The sequence below is a fragment of the Crocuta crocuta genome, unplaced genomic scaffold, assembly GCF_008692635.1.
Source record: "Crocuta crocuta isolate KB4526 unplaced genomic scaffold, BGI_CrCroc_1.0 scaffold288, whole genome shotgun sequence".
Lineage (NCBI taxonomy): Eukaryota > Metazoa > Chordata > Mammalia > Carnivora > Hyaenidae > Crocuta > Crocuta crocuta.
Genome location: NW_027532607.1, coordinates 1029149 through 1049906, shown reverse-complemented (window position 1 = coordinate 1049906; position 20758 = coordinate 1029149). Strand labels below are relative to the sequence as shown.

Genomic DNA, 20758 nt, shown 5'->3' with positions numbered 1-20758 from the left:
AGTGGGTCTGACTAGTGGCTCTTGGTCACTATGAGTCTCTCTGCCAGTGACCCTCGCACCATCCTCTAGTGACCACACTGGTATTCAACACTCAGACACACCTTCACTGCCTTGGAAAGAGAGGTCTGCTTCTTTCTGGATGGTAAACATAAGGTCAACTGCCCCAGCTCCAAATACATCTGGAGAGTAGAGCCTGCTCCGACTAGAGGCAAAGGAACATGTAACCTTTGTCCACCAGCCGTTGGCCAAGGTCTGAGGGGAAGACAGTTCCTGTCAGCTGAAGATCATTCCAGAGAAGGGGCAGCTGGGAGCCATTATCAGCAGCCCTAACAGCAGCTTGAGGGGGACTGTGCCAGCCAGCAGAGCGGGCCGCAGTGTCCACTACAACCAGCTTTCAGGGACAGCTCCCAAACAAGGAAAGGCAGATGCCACAGAGGTCTGGCAGCACTCGGAGGCCTCAGCCTCCTCAGAACCCCTTGGCCCGTAGTGTTTCCTTTGTGAGGCCAGAGTAACCTTCGAGAAGATGGTCTGCCAGGCCAGCCACAGAGAGCGGCTGGGAGTAGAGTGGCAGGCTGCAGCCAGCAGGCCGAGCCCAAGCCCTGGCAGGGTCAGCCCTTGAACGGAAACCACAGTGTGGCAATGTCACAGGACTGGCACCCCTCTAGCAAAAGGGGGGGCTGAGCCTGGGTTCATAGGAAAGGCAGAAGAGGAGGGTGAGAAATGAAGAGAAAGTGTAAGAAAGAGAAAGGAAATAGAAAAGAAGGCAGTAGGGGAGGGGTGGAGATGAGGGAGGGGGAGGGGTATGGAAGGAGCAGGTATTTTAGGTCAGAGGGAATGACCTCTCCCTATACAGCGTGACTCCCTGCGCTGGTGCTCAGCTCCACTCCTCTGCCTTATGAGCCAGCCCTTTGTCTGACATCCCACTTCCTCCTTGAAGCCACCCGGGTCTTCTCTGTCCACACTGAGTCTCTCTCCAGTAGACTCCTATAATATTCCCCAAGGACAACTCACTTCTTTTTTTATTTTTTTAAAAATGTCTTATTTATTTTGGAGAAACGGAAAGACAGAGTGCAAGTTGGGGAGGGACAGAGAGAGAGGGAGACACAGAATCCAAAGCAGGCTTCAGGCTCCGAGCCATCAGCACAGAGCCCGACACGGGGCTCAACCTCACGAACCACGAGATCACGACCTGAGCCAAAGAAGGATGCTTAACCAACTGAGCCACCCAGGTGCCCCAAGGACACCTCACTTCTGAGATCTGGCAGGTTCTGCATCATGTTGTGAGTTATCCTTAGGTAAGTTAATTAAGGGCAAGCCTGTCTTATGCAGGCCTCCCTGTTCCACGACACTGCAGCACAGAACCTGACTCAGGGGTGTCTGATCAATCTACGCTCACGGATGTGGTGGGTGGGGGAGTCCCTTGGGGACCAGGATGCACACCCTGATGTTTCAGACGGTGGTGCTGGTAACAGATAACCACAAAAGGCCATGCCTCCATGGGGAGGGGGAAGGCCAGAGGCTGGGGAAACGGCCAAGTCATAGCACGGCCCCCTGTCGACCACTGCCTGCACCAAAGAACAGACCACAGGCCAGTGGCCCAGGGGAGAGATAATGGAGAACTGGTCTACCAACTGAATGGTCAGGAATCACGCATGCCCCCTGTTCACCCTAACGGACTGAGTGCCTGGCACAGAACAGGCACTTGATAAGTGTGTCCCTGAGCACCCGTCACTGGAGAGTGTGACGGTGACACCGCAGGATCCAGACCCGAAGCCAGTAGGCACACAACACCCGGGCTGGCAGTGGGGAGGGAGGTCTCTGAGAGGCTGCCTGGGGTTCCCTGGTGAAGTGGGTGGAGCACGTTGCTGACCAGCCTTCCCGCACCGGTGAGAGGCAGGAAGCAGGCTGCTGCACCCGGCAGCTTTGGTCTGTGGCACTGGTGGGGCCAGCAGCTCAAGGAAACACACTCTGCCTGAGGTCCCTCCCACCCTACCTCATGCCAGACCAGGAACCAGAAGGCTTGAGGAGTGGCCCTCCCTCTGTCCCCGGTGCCCTCAAGACCTCGCGTGGGACAACCCTCTGCCCCTCAGCCCTAACCTTCTCCCCATGGTCTCCGACATCAAACTTACCCGTTCCCTTTGGTACTCTGAATATGATGTCAATACTACTCAGTAGTAAAATGGGCTGAAATTCCTGCCTCACCCCCTAATTCAAACTGCTGTTGGTGGATGTATATGTATGTGGACCTGATCTCTCTCTTTCTCCCCTAATGCCCTGATACCATTTTTCTCCAATCTCTCTCAAATTTCGTTGGCATGAGCAAAGGAAGCAATGTTGTGGATGATAAAAAGAAGCCATTTTTATGTGACTTGGGCATGCCTTAGAATGACATCGATTTATGGGGCGCCTGGGTGGCTCAGTCAGTTAAGCCTCCAATTTCAGCTCAGGTCATGATCTCATGTTTCATGGGTTCAAGCCCCATGTTGGGCTCTGTGCTGACAGTTCAGAGCCTGAAGCCTGCTTGGGATTCTGTGTCTCCCTCTCTCTCTGACCCTCCACCTCTCGTGCTCTGTTTCTCTCTCTCAAGAAAAAATACACATTAAAAATATTTTTTAAATTTTTAAAAAAAGAATGACATAGATTTACCTTTCTAATCAAGTTTTCTTTTTTAAAATATTTTTTAAAGTATTTATTTGAAAGAGAAAGAGAGGGGCAGAGAGAGAGAGAGAGAGAGAGAGAGAGAATCCCAAGCAGGCTCCACAGTGTCAGCACAGAGCCCAACATGGGGCTTGAACTCACAAACCCTGAGATTGTGACCCAAGGCAAAATCGAGAATCCCAAGCAGGCTCCACAGTGTCAGCACAGAGCCCAACATGGGGCTTGAACTCACAAACCCTGAGGCAAAATCAAGAATCAGGCACTTAACCATCTGAGCTGCCAAGGCACCCCTTTCTAATCAAGCTTTCTTAAAGACAGATGTTCAAGTGAACATCTGGGTGGATTAGTTCAACTCCTTTAAGCCCCAATGCAAAGGAAGCCAATCTGGGCCATAAATTTGATCACCAGAGAAGCCAATTATAATCTGTTAATTAACCACAAAATACACCCATCCACCAACCCTAAACAATTTGCAAATGTCTTCCGATTTCTCTGTCACAAGAAGGATCAAGCCTCAGTGACCATAATTCAGCAAAAACCTACCCCTAGTGCCCCCACTATTCCAGCTGCCTAGCTGTGACTGCAAGTGGTGTCACTTGGTCGAGCAGGGGAAGTAGCCGGGGAGCGGTTTTTAGGGCAAGGAAAGACCAGCTTGAAATTTTCGGAGGGCCTCAAGACTCCACTGAATTTTGTAATGAGAAGGACAAAAACTCAGTATCCTGCAAGTAGAAGGAATCAAAATCATAATCCCAAGTTTACAGGCTCAGCCTCTCCGTGGCAATCCTTTCCAATTTCTGTGCTGTCTGGCATGCCAGCCACGAGTCTTTAAGTTTATTCATTTTGAGAGAGAAAGAGAAAAAAAAAAAATCCAGTGGGGGAGGGGCAGAGAGAGCGAACCCCAAGTGGGCTCTGCGCAGTCAGCACTGTCAGCACAGAGTCAGAGGCTTAACCTGCTGAGCCACCCAGGTGCCCTTGGTTTTTCATTTAACTTCAATTTATTTAAATTTTAAATAAGTTTTAATTCAATTTGATTAATTTACATATAAATAGCCACATGTGGCTACTCTATTTGACAGCACAAATCTAGAATCCAAAAAGTGACAGCCAAGCCAACAGTGATAACAAAATCGAGCCAACATTTGATAAGAGCTTAGGACTTTCCAGTCATTGTTCCGAGTATAACAGCTGGTTAAACGTGATCATTGCCTTGCTTTTTCACTGTTTTCCAAGTCTTGTGATGAAATGACAAATTCATGTAAAATAGTTACTACTAACTTTACTATATATTCTGATATCATGTCATTTTCTGAATCTGTAACTACTAAAAGTCTAATTACAGTCAGCTAGAAATTCTTTTTTCTACCTAAAAAGGGAGTTGGTCCATGTCCTCCACACGATCATTAAGAACCAGTGACTTAAAGTATTAGCAGAATGATGGGTGGAAGGAAAGAAAACAGCGGTCTTCACCTCCAAGCTCCCCCATCCCTTCCCCGGCTCTTCTTGGAGAGCAGAGGCTCACTTCCGCTCTGTGTACCCCAAGGGCAAGGACGCGGGCGGCAGAGGGGAATTACAGAGAACCTCCTTCCTGTTTTCTGCCACTGGAGTTGTGCGACCATCCCACTCAGCTCTGCCTGCCTGGCCTTAAGCCCCGGCCTAAGTTTCCAGAGGCCGCGGATGTGGGAGCGTGAGTGGGTACAGGGGCGGGAGGCTGTGCGGTTTTACTCACCCGAGCACATCTCCCCCTTGTAGCGGACGCAGGAGAAGTCGTCGCACTCGCAGTACTTGCCCGAGATCTTGCCAAAGTCGCTGTTGTGGCAGACGCACTGGCCACACAGGCACTCGCCCCGCTGGCTGCAGACGGGCTGGCCCTCCCGGGGGCTGCACTCGTCCTGCTGTGACGGACGGTAGTCCTCTTCGGAGCACTCGCACTGGGCCCCCAGCCAGCCGGGCCCGCAGCGGCACACCCCACACTCCAAGGTCCCGTTGCCATTGTTGCAGCGGAGGCTGTAAGGCTCAGCATGGGCCTGGCAGGCGCACTGACAGTCGAAGGTGACCTGGACGGTGAGGCTGTCTTTGAAGCCTACAGGCTTGATGGTGAAGGACTTCTCCCTCTCCTGCGGGCAGCCTCGCACCTTGGCCTCAATGCTGAAGCTCACCTGGGTGGAAAGTAAGATGGCATTCAAGCCCGGGTGGACCCTGTTATCACTCCAGCCCTGGAGGGAAAGAAGCCCTGCCCTGCCCTGCCCTGCCTTGCCCAGCTTTGCCAGGGAATATACGAACTGGGTGTCTCTTATCCCCCAGCAACCTGGAGTTCCTCAGCCTCCAAATGATCAGGATCTGCAAAGTAAAACGAAAAGCCTGCGGGGTGGGGGTGGGAGGAGGCTCAGTAGGTTGAACGTCTGACTTCAGCTCAGGTCATGATCTCACAGTTTGTGGATTCGAGCCCCGCGTCGGGCTCGACGCTGACAGCACAGAGCTTCAGATTCTGTGTCTCCCTCTTGCTCTGCCCTTCTCCTGCTTATGCTCTGAAACCCTCTCTCTCAAGAATAAACAAACATTTAAAAAACTCAAAAGAAAAGCCTGGGGACAGTTGTCCAGTTATATCTGGCTGGGTGCACAGACATAATTTACAGTCATGAGAGACGCTGGGGGTTTTTCGCTTTGTTTTTTCTTAATATATATTTATTTGGGGGAAGACTACGAGTGGGGGAGGGGCAGAGAGAGGAGGACGGAGGACCTGAAGCAGGCTCTCTGCTGACAGGCTGACAGCAGTGAGCCTGATGTGGGGCTCGAAGTCACAAGATCATGACCTGAGGAAGTTGGACACTCAACCGAGCCACCCAAGCCACCCAGGTGCCCCTGAGTGTATGTGTGTGTGTGTGTGTGTGTGTGTGTGTGTGTGTGTGTAATTCCACCTGTGAAATAAGCCAGCTCAAGCAGAACAGAACCTATGATCTTATAAAAATTCAGCTCCGGCCAAATGAGCTAGCTGGACTGATTATACACAAGGTCAGTAAGACACACGAGACACTATCTGGCACTACTCGATGCCACACAGTGACCAACCACAGGCTCAGGATCTACTATTTAATTTCCGCATAATACATCATCACTTGTGCAGTCAAACACCTTTCTGGCCAACATTTCTTAGATAGGATATGTGCACGTGTTCTAGAATATAGACAGATGTACAGTTGGATAGAAATAGATATAGAGATGATAGAGATACAGATGATGGAGATACAGGTGATACAGATGATAGAGATATAGCTATCCCCTTTTCTGCTTCCCTCCCTCTTCACCAACCCCTTCCCCTTCGGCGGAAGCAGACGAGAACCACCTAGGAAAGAAAGCCATAGAGGCCACAGGGGGACTGGAGGGGCACAATGAACATTTGTGCTTGGAAGTCAATGAGAGTTGGTATTTGGTATTTTTGCCTGTTCCATTGCTGTTGAACCTCCAGCAGCTAGAATGATGCCTGGCGCAAAGTCAGCGCTCAGCAACTACCCATAGATGACACTGCCATTTTACACTGTAGAGGAGAGACAGGTATTACCCTAGGGGAGGCTGGAGACTGGTTAGGGGCCGAAGGTAAGAAATATTTTCATTTGCAGTAAACAAACTGGTAAGGTAAGCTAAATGCAAGTTTTAAACAAAGTCTCCACTCAGCAGAGAAGTTTAGACACAGGAGCCTCAGAGGAAAAGGCTGGCAGCTCCATTATCTCAAACTTGTAATAACCTTCGGGAAGAAGGTACAGGGAAGGAAGGGGAGGGACGCCCACAGATGCCCGGGGGCCCAGGCCAGGGTCAGAGCTGCGGCCTCAGCCCCTGCCCAGCCCAGCCCACCTCACCGTGTCTCCAATCTTGAGTCCGACACAAGACTTGAGACCTGGGATGACCTCATTGTTGAGACAGGTGGCGTTGAAGGATAGAGACAGCTCCTCGGGGAGGTCGCGCACTTCCAGCTCTACCTTAGAGCGGATTTTCTGAGCAGGAAGGGGACAAAAGGAAGTAAGGAGATGAGCTGAGAGAAAGTAGATAGGAGCCAGTTCCATCCCCAGTAAAATCTCTCAGGTGGCCCCGGACTCACCCTGGCAGTACTGGATGTTGCGGTTTGCCTAGAAGCTGCCAGAGGAGAGCGCTCTTAGGAGCCTATTTCTTACAATATTTCCTGCCCAAGACCTGCTCCTCTCTCTCTCTCTTTCTGTCCCCACTGGTGTCTAGATGAGTCTGGGTAAAATCTAAACCAGCTACACCCTCCTGCAAGCCTCCGAGAAAAATGTGCAATAAGGGAGGGCTCGTACTGGGCACCTTGGATAGTAGCCTTTTTTACCTAATTTTTAACCAACCTCGCCTTCCCCTTGGCTCAGCTCCCTCTTCTCATTATTGTTGACACCCTGCCCGTCACCTGTCCTTCCTCATCACCACCCCCATCCTCTCTTTCCCTTCCACCTTCTCTGAGCTCTTCCACCCATTGCTCCTAACACTCCCCTGAATTTCTTTCTGAGCCATTTCTCTCTCAGAAGGCTGCACTCCTCCCAGTGCTGGCCATCAGCCAGCCTCTAGAAGAATAAGAGGAAGGTAGTGAAGGCAGCATGGTGGACTAGGATCCTCGACTCCCAAAACTGAGGTCCCCCCTGGGAAATGCCAAGTGAGGTGGCCTCTCAGCGGGCTCATCCCCAGCACAAGACACTTACCCCATAAGCATCAACAATGAGCTGAAGGACATTGCTGGAATCAGTAGACAGAATCCCCACGGTCGTGCCCGGGATGAGCTCACTGTAGTTCTAGAAAGTAAGACAAAGATGTGCAAGGCTGACTGAATGAAGAGGGTGCTCTCCAAAAGCCCACCCTAAATCAGACTGAGGGTCTTGAAATGAAGATTGAGGGAAGGATGGGATATTTTACTTGTCACTGCCAGGAACAAATCCAGCAGTTTTTCAGCCCTGAGCAAAATTATAAAGACCTTCTAACAACCCTCACCTCCACTGAATTACTCCCCTTCAGCACCACAGACATCAACACACCCAGCCTGTGAGGTTCAAGGTTGGAGGAGACCATAGAAAGGAACCATTCACTCCTGGGAACAGGCTGGAGGAGTGGCTTTCCTAGTTGGGGAGCATGGCTCGTGCTAGTGTGCATGGGTTCCCAGAACCAGGTCCGCCCACCGCAGACCCCACTCCAGAAATCCCTGAAGGCATCATCACCTTGTAGAGATTGACTACATTTCTCGTTACTGCAAAGATCAAATTGATGTTTTTCTGGGATAGCTTCTCGGTCATCAGCCCCAGAGAGGGATAATCCTGTAAAAAGGGAAGATGTGAAGGTCAGTTAAGAATTCACCTGGATTCTACACCTTGGAACTTGGCTGATTTGGGCCATGGCCCAGACAGTGGTGGTGCTTAAATCTTTTCACACCGTGAGCAATGTGAGGCAATGGATTAAGTAGCAACACAAACCCAGCTGTGAACTCCAGGGACGGATGAAGAGGCAGAGGCTGGCGGTGTCAAAACCAAGCATCTCAGAGAGCCTGGGTGGCTCATTTGGTTGAGCATCTGACTCTTGATTTTGGCTTAGGTCATGATCTCACAGTTCATGAGATCAATCTCCACGTTGGGCTCTGATTCTCTCTCTCTCCCTCTCTCTCTGCCCTTCCCCTCATGTTCATTCTCTCTCTCTCTCAAAATAAATAAACATTAAGGAGCACCTGGGTGGTTCAGTCAGTTGAGGGGGTCATGATCTCATGGTTTGGGAGTTCGAGCCCCATATTGAGCTTACTGCTGTTGGCACAGAGCCCACTTCTGATCCTCTGTCTCCCTCTCTCTCTGCCCCTCCCCCACTCATGCTCATGCTCTCTCAAAAATACATAAGAATTTTAAAATAAATAAATAAGCAGAGAAAGGAAGGAAGGAAGGAAGGGAGGGAGGAAGGAAGGAAGGAAGGGAGGGAGGGGAGGAGGGAGGGAGGAAGGAATGAAGGAAGGAAGAGAGAGGGGAAACCAAGCATCTCTTTCTTACTACTAGACTTTGATGCATTCATACCAGTGAGCTGTCAGGCCTCATTTTTTCTCCCACAAACTCATTTAACAAACATGTAATGACTGATACATATATTAGGGTCTCTGTTGCCAAGGAGCTTGGAGTCTAGTGCTGAAGACAGGTACATACAACACAAAGTGAGCGGCATCACAAGGGGATGTTGGGGCTCGAAGAAGTGTCAGAGAAGCGCTGGTGGGTGTCCAGCAGGAAGGAAGGAGGGAGATGCAAGGCAGAACTCCAAGTCTTCCTACCCTCGGCTCTCCATCCCACATGTGTCAGGCCTCATTTTGAAGCTCCTTCTTGTTTTTCAGCTACTGACAAGTGCCTCGGCCTGGCGTGCGCAATCCTCCCCAATGTGGTCTCAGCCTTCCTGTCCACACAGCATTCACCTCTCTCCCTCTTCCACTGACCACTGAGCTAGCCTACCCTTTCTCCCCCATGGACTGGCCTTCTTTCTAGTAATCCACCTCCTTCTTTAGGACTCAGCTCAGGTCTCACCTTCTCTGCAAGTCCTTCCTTGACTATCCCAGTTCATGATGAGCTTTCCTCCTTTGAATGCCGAAAGCTCATATTGACTGAGCTACCCCATTTCACACTAATCAGTCATGCACCGTGTGTTATTGGTAGTACATCTCCTCAACTAAACCAAAAAGGGTAGGATCCTACTTCGTCTCTTTGTCTCCCTCAGCCCCTGGTAAGGTGCCTTGCATAGATTAGGTGTCAATGATTACTGACTCATCCAGTGCCTGGTTCTGCCCGACTTGGACGTGGCTGACACCAAGGAACTTGAGCCACAATGGGGATGCTGGGAGCTGTGAATGTGTCCCTGGGATCCTAAACCTTGCAGGAAGCTCATGAGATCACCCAGCTTGGGGGCTCCTGCCTTTACCCAGGTTTACCATTAAGCTAGCTACACGAGGAGTAGTTATATTGTCTTTAAGAAATGTAGAGCTCACACCTCCCCCCCAATACCCGGGATATCAGTATTCTGAGGGTCTTACATTTCTTCCTGGCTTACAGCCATTTAACTCCTCTCCTGTTATTTGACCTACTAAGGCCATAGAAAACAACTTAGAAGTCTTCTTATGTATTAGCTAAATCATCCTTTCACCTTCTTTCTTTTGGCCCTTTAACCTTTCCCCATAGGAATGGATCTCCATTCTTCAGATGATCTTTGTCTCTTTTTCCTCTGCCTTCTTCCAATAACCACAAATGAGCATGGTATTCTAACAAGAGGCTAATCTGTGCACAGTAGACAGGAAGGCCCGCTTTCCAGCTAGACCTGCAAAAGTCCTCTGGGTCCACTCTGGATGCCATGCTGCTGCTGCTGGAGGCAGGAGAGGTAGCGGCGACAGTGACCACAGCCAGGACAACTTATGATGGCTGTGCAGGCTGTACAGGGGATAACGGTGTCCAGCTGGTATGGGAGGCAGTGGGAGGACAAGCCGAAACAAGCTCTACACCCTGCCCAAGGGAAGGGCCACCATTTCCGTATTCATACAGACTCTGCCTGGGTTAGGGCAGCCTTGGCCAGAGTGAACTGGGACCATAGGTGGTGCCCAGAATCTCACCATGGTAGTGGAGGCAGCATAATGGTTGTCACTGCCCATGTGGCACTGCCCATCATTGGGCTGGACGATGCCTGCCAGCCTTCCATCCAGTGCAATATGGGTCTTGGCATCAGTGGTAAACACCAGCAAGTGGGAGGCATCATTCCTCCAGCCAATCTTCTCCTGTTAAAAAAATAATAATAAAAGCAAAAGAGAGAAAGCGACTTAAGCCACATCATTGGTAGAAAACAAAGATTCAAGGACTTCCAGGTGTGAAGGGCTAAACAAGTCATCTTGATGAGGGGCCTTGGTCCCAGTCCTTGGAACACGGGCCAGAGCTTTTCCAATTTGAGGGTTTCTGTTCTCTTAGGAAAAGAGTCTCAGCTGATTAGTTCAAGCAGCTGAAAGACACCTGCTTCAACTCCAAATATAACTTTGCCAGTGATGATCACATGGCCCATCTAGAAAGCCACCTGCAGGTACAGAGGTGAGCTGGGCTAGAGAAATCCCAACCGAACACCTTCCCACTTTGCTAAGGTTAAGTTAATCCAGCCTTGACTCTGATACCCTTCCAGAAAAGGTGGGAAGATGATCTTCCCAGAAAACATCTGGGATCACTGAGGTTCAGAAAAATGTCAGTTCTGGCCAGGGAATGATACAAACAAAGCTTGCCTAACAGGAGAAACGTATTGCTCACACTATACAAAACTCTTTGTTTCTCTCTCTTATTGCACACAGACACCCCCACAGTTGAACCACTTTCTTCCCCCATTTTAATCTATGCCAACCACACCTGGCACTCCATGCCCTCCAAACTCACATCACAGACTGTAGCCTGCATGATGGCATCAAAGCCACCCTCTGGGGCATCTCGGTTCCGCGACACATTCTGCTTCTTCACTTCCTCATTGAAGCGGGTCACCTGGTCAGTTAGTGTCAGCACATGTTTGTAGCCAAACATAGGCAAACAGACGTTCCTTATCCTGGGGGAGAGAGAGAGAGAATTTAAGCAGCAACTCTGATGGAAAAGACTGCCTGAGGAGTAAGAGGGAGAGAGGGCGAGATGAACATGGATAGCACAGGGCCCAGGTCAATTCTATACAACCACAATTAACCACACAATTCAGACTCCAAATCCCTCAAATCATCCAAGACATCACATTGGCTTTGCCTCCAGCTAGCCTACAAGATAAGACAGTGAGCTATAGAACCAGTCTGCTTGGGTTCAAGTCCCAGCTCTTCCACTTACTAGCTATGGGACTATAGACAAGCTTCTCTCTATCTAACCTATAAAAATGGGGACATGATAAGTCATATCTCATGAGTTATTGTGAGGCTTACAAGAGTTCATTCATGAAAGCACTTATATCCATCACCTTAGACTTAACACTTCTCTAAGGTAACATTGAGACAAAATAAAGCAAAAGCTCATCAATGACTTCATATCCATGAACCATCAACAAATTGATAGATCTGCACTAGACTAAACCAACCAATAGTTGGTTTAATTGACGGCTGACATCTTTACTGGGGAAACTTACAACCCAGACAGAAAGTTAAAAGGGTACATCATATAATTTTGAAAACTAAAAGGTAAATTCATACATTGTGTGGCTCAGTAACCATCATTTTAAATTATTATACTCCATGGATTTTCATAGCCACCACCAATTAAATAAGCAAGCCATTCAGTTATAAGCCAAAGTGTCAAGAGAGGCACATTATTATCAATCTGCAGACTATTAGAGGGCTCGATAAATATCATTTCCACTCTTTTTATATTCTGCCAGGACTTAATCCCTTGCATTTTAACTCTGTAGTACTCTGTAGTACTCAAAACCTTGATGATGAAGAGGACAATGGAATCAATCCTTCTGAAAATATAATTCCTCTATTTACTTATCCATAAATTTCTCTCTACTTTTTATCTCATTTCCCTCTCATTTTCTCTTGTGTCCTCCTTCTTTGTGACCAAGACCAAGAAGCTGATGAGCTTCTTTCTGGAAATTCTCCAACCTTTCTAAATGCCCACCTGTCTACTCCTCTTCCCAAAGGTCACAAAGGTTTTGGCAGCTACTACACTCCAAACAACCTTGAACTCTGTTGATACAATGCTCCAGGTCAACAGGCTAGCTCACTTACCAGACAGGAAGACCAAGGTAGAAAAGATATAGGATTTAGCCAGATGGCAGCCAACAAATCTGCCCCATAGCTAGAAACAGGCAGCAGGACTTGGACCTGCCTGAGACAAAGAGGACTGAGGCTGCCCTGGCTTCTAGAGGAGAGACTTACTCATAGCAGGGGTTTTTGATGGCCTCTGGTGGGGAGATGTACATGTACGGTGACACAGGCTTGTCCACAAAAGCCCCAAAGCCAATCCGCAAGTTACTGGTGAGCTTGCGCATCTGGGAGGCCAGCTTGGTGCCCAGGTTCCGGATGTTCAACAGATCATCCATCATGGAGTAAGACAGGTCCATCAAGTAGTAGATATCCACAGGGTAATCCTCCACCTGCCGGACTTGCACGGAGAAATTCTTCGAATCATCTGGAAGGCAAGAGGATGCTTGTTGTTCTCCTTTTCCCCCTCTGAGACTTAATAAGTGGATTTGGACACAGTTGGAATTGAATAACTTCTTGATCAACCCAAACTGAAAGCCCTGGTCCTGTCTCCTCTCCTCTTATAATTCTATTCCTCTTACAATTCTTGATCCTCTTATTTATTTATTTGTTTATTTATTTATTTAGAGAGAATGAGCAGAGGAGGGGCAGAGGGAGAGGGAGAGAGAGAATCCCAAGCAGACTCCGTGCTTCACACTGAGCCAGACACACGGCTTGATCCCACAACTGTGAGATCATGACCTGTGCCAAACTCAAGAGTGGGACCTTTAATCAACTGAGCCACCCAGGCACCCTGATCCTCTTATTTTTAACCTCATTTTTTTCCATCCTAAAATTAACTACCCTGCATCTGTCTAACCCTCTAGGTCCCAAGGGTCACAGAGGTTTTGGCGGTCACAACACTCCCAACTCTGTAAAAGGCAGGAACTATGTCCGACACTCCTCTGAAACCCATACCACATGCCTTGCATGAAGTTACTTGTTAAAAGTCTTCTTGATGTAATTGTAAAGTCTAAATCAATTCTTCAAAAAGCCTGTCTCAGCCTAATCCTTGTCCCCCAAGGTCTCCTGCCCCTATTTTCTCTGCCCCCATGCCCTTGCCCCAATCTTACCTGGAAAGGGGGCTTACAACTACAGATTACTTTCTCATCATTGGAGCCTCAATGCAAAGCTATAAGTTAGGTAAAACAAGCATTGGGGGAAAGAAGAAATAAACATTTTTTTCCGAGCTCCTACTATATTAAAAGAGTTAAGTAACTTGCCCAAGGTGAAATAGCTAATACATGAGGCAGTCAAGATTCAAACTCAGATCTTCTGATTTCAAGTCCCAATACCTTTCATTTTCTTCCATTCTCCTGCCCATACCAGCCCCCAACATCTTCTCTTCCTACCCCATTTCCATTGTGAGCTTCGTCCCCAAGGTTTAGGCCACCACCTTGTGCCCGGTGCCCATCTGTCCGGGATCCCTCCCCACAAAGAACCTCACCCTTACCTGGCCGTAGCCGGAGTGCAATCCTCTGGGGACTGACTTGAGTAATCTGGGAGCTGTCTCCAGAGCCCTTGTCGCTGAGCGGCTTGGCCTCCAAGATGCGGGCCTCACTGATGGGGAACTCGATGGACTCCAAGGCACAGTTATCCTTCAGCAGATTCTCTTTCAGGTCACAGCGGGTTGAGCCCAGAGGGAGTGCCTGGAAGACAGGAGCCCAAGGTAAAGACCATGGTCAGAGCTATGTGGCTCTCTGCCTCCTGCAGGCTTTGCCAACTCCCAACAGCCTAGAGCTTGCCCAGCACTCTGGAGCTAAACCAGCATAACTGAACTCGGGTGGTCCCTCCTCAGATAGCCCATTGTACAGAAGGGGGAAACTGAGGTACCAGAAATGTTGAGTGAGTACCTGGTTCAAGGATTGGTAGCTAGAAAGAGGGTCAGTAGAGTAGGCTGCCTGTTAGACCAGCAGTTTTCAAACAGAAATGCAACCCACACGTGGGTCCCAAAAATTCAATGCAGAGGATCTCAACCATCAATTTATCAAGTAAAGTACAGCCAGTATCGATGTCTATAAATAGTAAAAGCAAATATTGGTTTCTGATATTTTTATATATTGGGAGTTAGATATAATAAATGATGATATGCAATGTGTATCTTTCTGTAGGTCAGAGGCCAACGGTTTGGAAGCCACTGTGTTAAGACACTGGCGAGGGTGTACGATCCCTTAGGGCAGGGACTGTTTCCTCTCTCTTCCCAGCACCTGGCCCAGAAGTCACCACAAAGGTGGGAAGAGGAAGGATAGGGAGACAGCAGAGTGAGGGCTCAGAGCACAGGAGTAGACTGGCAGGCACGACATCTCAGCACTGCCCCTTATTAGCTGGTTCCTATGAGTCACGGAAGCTCTCCGTGCCTCATTTCCTCAGCTATAACATGAATATAATAATACTCCCCCCCACAGTGATGTTATGCAGATAAGACAATGCTATGCAGATAAATAAGACAATGCATATGAAACACATGGTATAGTGCCTGCCTTAGGACCAGTGCTCAATAAAAGGTAGCTATTATTATGACATGCTCTATAAATAGTTCCTGGGTAAGTTAGTTATAAATAAACTCCACAAGCTTGGGCAAATCCCATGATGCCAGGCACTGAGCAGAGCCTACCCTATCACTTTAAGCTTCTTCTCTCACCCTGGACACAGGGCATTGAGCATCCTTTCAAAAACCCTGGCGTATATCCCACGGCCCTCAGAAGCTCTGGGGGTGTGTGTCCACACTTGAGTACTGAGTGGGGGGCACGGTACACTGGAAAAAAATCAGGAAACAGGCTCAATCCTAGGTCTACCACTCACTAGCATATGACCTCAGATAAGTCATTTCACCCCTTTGAGCCTCAGTTTCCTCACCTGTTGGATGAGGGGGTTAGGTGACACGGTGTTTTCGGCTCCTTCCTTCTCTGACATCCAGCAGACTTAGCCAGCACTGTGTGGGCACAAATCCATGAGGGCTCTCTGCCAGGTTGGGAGGACTGGCCAGAAAGCCGGAAAACCCTTCCCGCGACCTATTTCACAATATTTAGGCCTTCAGGCCCTCAATCCTCACCCCTATCCCTACCCACTCCCTCTCACAACCATTCCCAGAAATCAGCTGAACAACCCACACCAATATCCCAGAAAAACTGGTGTTAACATTTACTGAGCATGCACTGCATGTCACGCACGGTGACACGCACTTTACGTGGGTTACTGCCACTCTCCTGATTACAGTTCCCTCATGCTGGAACTGTTAGTATTATTCTATAAGTGAAAAACCTGAGGCTCAGAGGCTTCACAAACAAGGAACCCAATCTTACAGGAAAGAAATCTAAGGCTTGGAGAAGTTAAGTAACTTGCCCAAAGTTACAGAGCTAAGAATGGCAGAAATGAGAGGCTAACTAGATTGTCTGACTGTAATTATCTTCATAAAATGATAGTTTGTATTAAACTCTGTATAGGGTGAGGATGGAGGCAGAGGAAGAGGAGTGTGGAAGCGATGGTCCTGGGAAGAGTCACACCTGAGAATGCCCAGGTAGGGAACAGAATGCAGGATGGGGAAGGAAGGGGATGCGGCAGGTAATGTTCTGCATCCTTAGCCCCCGCAGGTGACTAGTAGCCGAATTTCCAGGGGAGGGATGTGGCCACAAGGAACCACCCATACTCAAAAAATCAGGGTTCTTTAGCCTAAAACTCCTCCTGATGCTTGAAGTCTCTCTCCCTCTTATGCCCAGCCCTTGTCTGATAGGCTGACAATCTTCCCCAGATGGAGGGGAACAGAAAACCAACAGTGCTATAGACTGAATGTCTGTATGTCCCTCCCCCAGAATTCATATGTTAAACCCTAACTTCAAGGTATTAGGAGGTGGGGCCTTGGGAGGTGATTAGGTCTTGAGGTGGAGCCCTCATGATGGGATTAGTGCCCTTAGAAAAAAGGTCCCCGGGTCTCCTGGGTGGCTTAGTTGGTTAAGTGTTCAACTTGGGCTCAGGTCATGATCTCGCAGTTTGTGAGTTCAAGCCCCATGTCAGACTCTGTGCTGACAGCTCGGAGCCTGGAGCCTGCTTTAGATTCTGTGTCTCCCTCTCTCTCTGCCTCTCCCTGTCTCGCATTCTATCTCTCTCTCTCTCAAAACAAAAAATAAATATTTTAAAAAATTTTTAAAGAGATAAAAAATATAAAAGGTCCCAGAGAGCTCCCTGGCCCCTCCTGCCATGTCATAGCAAAAAGACAGCCACTATGATGCAAAATTTGCTGGTATCTTGATCTTGGACTTTTCAGCCTCCAGAATTGTGGGAAATAAATGTTTGTTCTCAAGCCACGCAGCCTGTGGTATTTTAAGTTTATTTACTTATTTTGAGGAGAAGGAGAGAGTTAGCATGAGCAGAGGAAGGGCAGAGAGAGAGAGTCCTGATGCAGGGCTCGATCTCACAAACCATGACATCCTGACCTGAGCCAAAAACAAGGGACGCTTAACCGACTGAACCACCCAGGCCCCCCTATGGTATTTTTGTTAATAGCTGCCTGAATGGAAAGAGGACCACCCTGGACCAGGCAAAAAGTGGAAAAAGCTTCTGGAAGTCAGCAGCTTCCTTCTTTCCCTCTCAGCTTCCGAGCATGAGGTGGAAAAATGGCATCAGCAATGGGAAACAGTGCGTAAGACTTAACCTTCTTGGCTCAAAAGATTCCAATGGGGACATCACAGATCCTCCGAGTCTCCGGGAGAGAGGAAAACGTCCTCCCCGCTCCCAGCCACGGCCAAGGACAGAATGGCGGAGCGGAGAACTTGTGGGCACTCGGAGTCGTTGTGTCCAATCTCCTCTGACTGCCCTTGCGTATCTCTCCCAACCCTTCTCCTCCAGGAAGCAGTCTCCTGCTCACAGCGCTCCCTACCTTATCTCTGAGTCCAGCTGCCCACATAAGCCCCAGGGAGAAAACCTACCAAAAAAGGCAATGACTGGACAGACCAAGATACACGAAGGAGCGGATCCTTTCCAGTTCTGAGACATTTGCTGAAGGAGGGGGTGAAGGGTAGACCAGGGAACTGAATAAGAGCAGCAAGGCCGCTGTGGATCTGTAAGCTGCGTCTTCGAAGGGAGAGAATGCTCTAGAGGGGGATTTCCTGACTCCTCATTTTCCAACATGACAGTGCTTATTACAAGAAGGCTTGAAGTGCTAAGCCCTGCTGACAGTCCTTATGGTTTGTTGTGAATTTCCTTAGAAATATAAACACTGAAAAACAAAAACTGTCTCCCTCCCTCCTTCTGTGGTCACTGACATCAGAGGTCAAGAACATAACAGGCGGGCCCTTCAGCTACGCTCTCCCCGAGAGCCTCCCGTCCCAGGAAGATACCAAGGTGGTGACCTCAATACGCTTGGGCAACATTCCTTTTCTTAATAACCCAGATTGAGAAGGTAGAAGGAATGCCTCTAGGTTACTCAGAGGAATAAACTGAAAGGAGGGAGGACCAATGTTAAAGTTCCAGTTCCCGGTGAAACCGGATGTGACATAAAAGGGGCAGAAATAACCAAGACCCAGGGGAAGAGCCTGAGCAAAAGGGTGGGAGGTTCCAGCCCAAAGGCTGTGTGAGCTAAATCCCCTCCCTCTCCTGGGAGAGTGATGCCTGCTATTAGTCCCATTCTCCATTTATCCCGATTTGGAAATTGGGAAAGTACAGCATGAATAACTCTATTTCCTACTTCTCTCACAGGCTCAGTCAAGGGGCAAAATAAGACTGTGAATACAAAATGCTTTCAAAATATGAAAAATCTCAATAGAAGTCAAATACACTCAAGTCCTTTTGATATGATATAAACCAATAAGTGCAAATAGAAGGTAACTCTTTTCGGGGCGCCTGGGTGGCTCAGTTGATTAAGTATCCAACTCTTGTCTTTGGCTCAGATCATGATCTCACAGTTTTGTGAGTTCGAGCCCCACGTCAGGTTCTGCGTTGGCAGTGTGGAGCCCACTTGGGATTCTCTGTCTCCCCGCCCCTCCCCTCCACACACTGTCTCTTTCTCTCTCTTTCCCTTTCAAATAAATAAAGTTAAAAAAAACAGGGTGACTCTTTTCTACTAGTACCATCGAAATTACTACTATTATTGTGTACTATTTTCTTGGAGGCCAAGGGACAATATGCCCTACTTAATTTTTCCCCCAGAGAGCTACCAAATGCCTCCAACCCAAACAAATTAACATTGTTTTCTTGATTGACATCCAGTGAGGACAAGAAATCGCTTGAACATACAGTGACATAAGTGTAGAAGGGACAGAAAGGAAAAGAAAAGCACTTTAATTTATGGTTATTGGGATCCATACCCCATTGTTTATGGGGAGGGGAATACTTTCAATATTATACTTTTATTTTTATAATAACACATTGAGCAAAACTCTCAAGATGAACATTTATCCTCCAGATTAAAAAAAATAGAAAGAAAAAGCAGCAGAGAAGTGAGAGCAAACTTATAATGTGACTGAAAAAATATTAAACAGTAGCCTCAACCCTTTCCCCCACAGATGCAGAGAAAATAGGTCACTTCTACCAGAGTCTTCTACGTAGCTAAACCCAAACCCATTCCTCTTCTTTCATCCTTGGCTGTCGGGCTGAGTGTGAGCTGGTCCACCTTCTAATGCGTACCCAGGACTATAGAAGAATTCCTAGTATTTCCCTCTACTTAGAGTTGCCAAATTTAGCAAATATTTGGGACATACTTACATTAAAAATTATTTGTTGTTTAATTCTGATTTAACTGGGTGTCTTGAATTTTATCTGGCTGCCATAACTCCACCTGCACCAACCATGACCCCAGTGGTCGGCCCCTTTGATCAGGAGTATTTCCCAAACTTGCTATTATAACTCCTGCTGGTCCAAAAGGTCCAGGATCCACCCAGGGAACCCTTATATTTAACAAGCACCCCAGGTGATTCTTACAACCAGGCAAGTTTGGAAGGTTCTAGATTCGAACATGGCACCACAGAGTCTGAGACCATGAGTTAAATCTCTGGGTGATCTTGGCCTCTTTGCTATATCCACATCCCAGAGACAGGACACCACCCCCACCCGTATCAGTATCCAATCCTCCAGGAACACACCCTCAGCAGATGGACCCAAAACTGCACTCATCCACTTTGGCTATGTGTTCCTATTACGTGGCCAAACACTTGCGATACACACCCTGAGCTGCCGTCCTCTAGGACCAAGGGAAAGCTGAGCCCAACCAGTTGTTTTTCCAGGCACTGCCAACCCTGCCTGCAATGGCCAAGGTACAGGAGGCTGAGGCAGAGGGCCCTCTTGGGTCAATTATTCAACAAGTCACATACAAAATGGCCCACATGGTTCACTTCTGGTGTTTTAAGTCAACAGCCAAGACACTTTCAGCAGTTAAACTTGGCCTGTGTAGGGGAAGCCCTCAGGCACAAACAAAAACAAAAAACCAGCAGTCATGTTCAGGTTACAGGCTAGGACTCCCACCCCCCACTCCTCCCTGGCTGACACACTTTACCCCACACCGGACTCCTCTGCTATCTCTCCTCCCCTCCTCTCTCTTTCTCAGAGATAGCTGTAGTCATTCTCTAACCCCTTGGCCTGTTTATATCTCTAACCCCTTCCTGTTTATATTCCATTCTCCCAGAGAATATCTTATTCGACTGTCCACTTCCAGTCATTAGTTTTCTTTGGTCCTTGATGAACTGGTTTCTCCTCTGACTCACCCCACCCCCACCACCACCATTCCTAGGCAGGTCCTACTTTATGCTTTGATCCTACCCTCACCTTCCAGCCACCCCCACCCCCACTGTCCTTACTGGTCTGCCCCAGGGGACAAAACTCACCATGGTCATCCATAAATATTCTACACTTGCATTTCCAAAATCTAGTCACATGACCTACAAGCTTTGTCTGGTTAGGCCTCAACATACTTCAGCTACAGGGCCTGTCCCTGTGCAGAGCAAAAGGGGTGACGGACACTCCAAGAACATATTTTCTTTTGCCCCAGATGCCTCTTGGCCACAGTTGCCTGCATTTTCTCTCCCTTTGGGTTGAAAAGGAAGGGGGCACATCCTTTGAGTGCCACTAGGGCTTCTCCCATGGCTGCCCATCTGCTCCAGCCAGCTTCGGGCCATCCGATCCAAGGAGGAGGTGTCCTCCGCATCCAGCTCCCCCTTCTTATGGGATGCACTTGCAGGATTCTGACTTCCTTACACACGCAGCTGAATGCTATTATGATGGCGACCAAGGAAAGAAGGATATGGCAGAGAAGGGAGGAGGCCCCCTCACACTGGAGCAGCCAGCTCAGCCCAAAGGGGTGGAGAACCTTTGGGGGGGGGGGAAGGGGATGGATTCCCCCACCCCCCTCCCCCCCCCGCCCTCCCAGCC

General features: G+C 48.5%; 2 protein-coding genes across 3 annotated transcripts in view; one reads left to right on the top strand and one right to left on the bottom strand.

Annotated features, from left to right (window-relative positions):
* ITGB3 (integrin subunit beta 3) overlaps positions 1 to 20758 on the bottom strand; it is a 36317-nt gene that overhangs the window by 14273 nt on the left and 1286 nt on the right. Inside the window, exons 2-10 of one of the 2 annotated variants that reach the window (XM_077780331.1) lie at positions 15260 to 15335; positions 13857 to 14052; positions 12539 to 12791; positions 11067 to 11229; positions 10268 to 10429; positions 7866 to 7961; positions 7356 to 7445; positions 6510 to 6644; positions 4385 to 4814 (exon numbers count right to left, since the gene is read on the bottom strand). In XM_077780331.1, the coding sequence (XP_077636457.1) occupies positions 4385 to 4814; positions 6510 to 6644; positions 7356 to 7445; positions 7866 to 7961; positions 10268 to 10429; positions 11067 to 11229; positions 12539 to 12791; positions 13857 to 14052; positions 15260 to 15316 (1582 nt within the window). In that variant the 5' untranslated portion in view covers positions 15317 to 15335. The remainder of the gene's footprint in view (positions 1 to 4384; positions 4815 to 6509; positions 6645 to 7355; positions 7446 to 7865; positions 7962 to 10267; positions 10430 to 11066; positions 11230 to 12538; positions 12792 to 13856; positions 14053 to 15259; positions 15336 to 20758) is intronic. The other variant, XM_077780332.1, reaches the window with a different exon arrangement.
* Positions 13970 to 17568, top strand: LOC144244961 (uncharacterized). Its single transcript, XM_077780333.1, has 3 exons — positions 13970 to 14072; positions 15847 to 15920; positions 16904 to 17568. The coding sequence occupies exons 2-3, from the start codon at positions 15913 to 15915 to the stop codon at positions 17385 to 17387; spliced, it is 492 nt and encodes a 163-aa protein (XP_077636459.1). The 5' UTR covers positions 13970 to 14072; positions 15847 to 15912; the 3' UTR covers positions 17388 to 17568.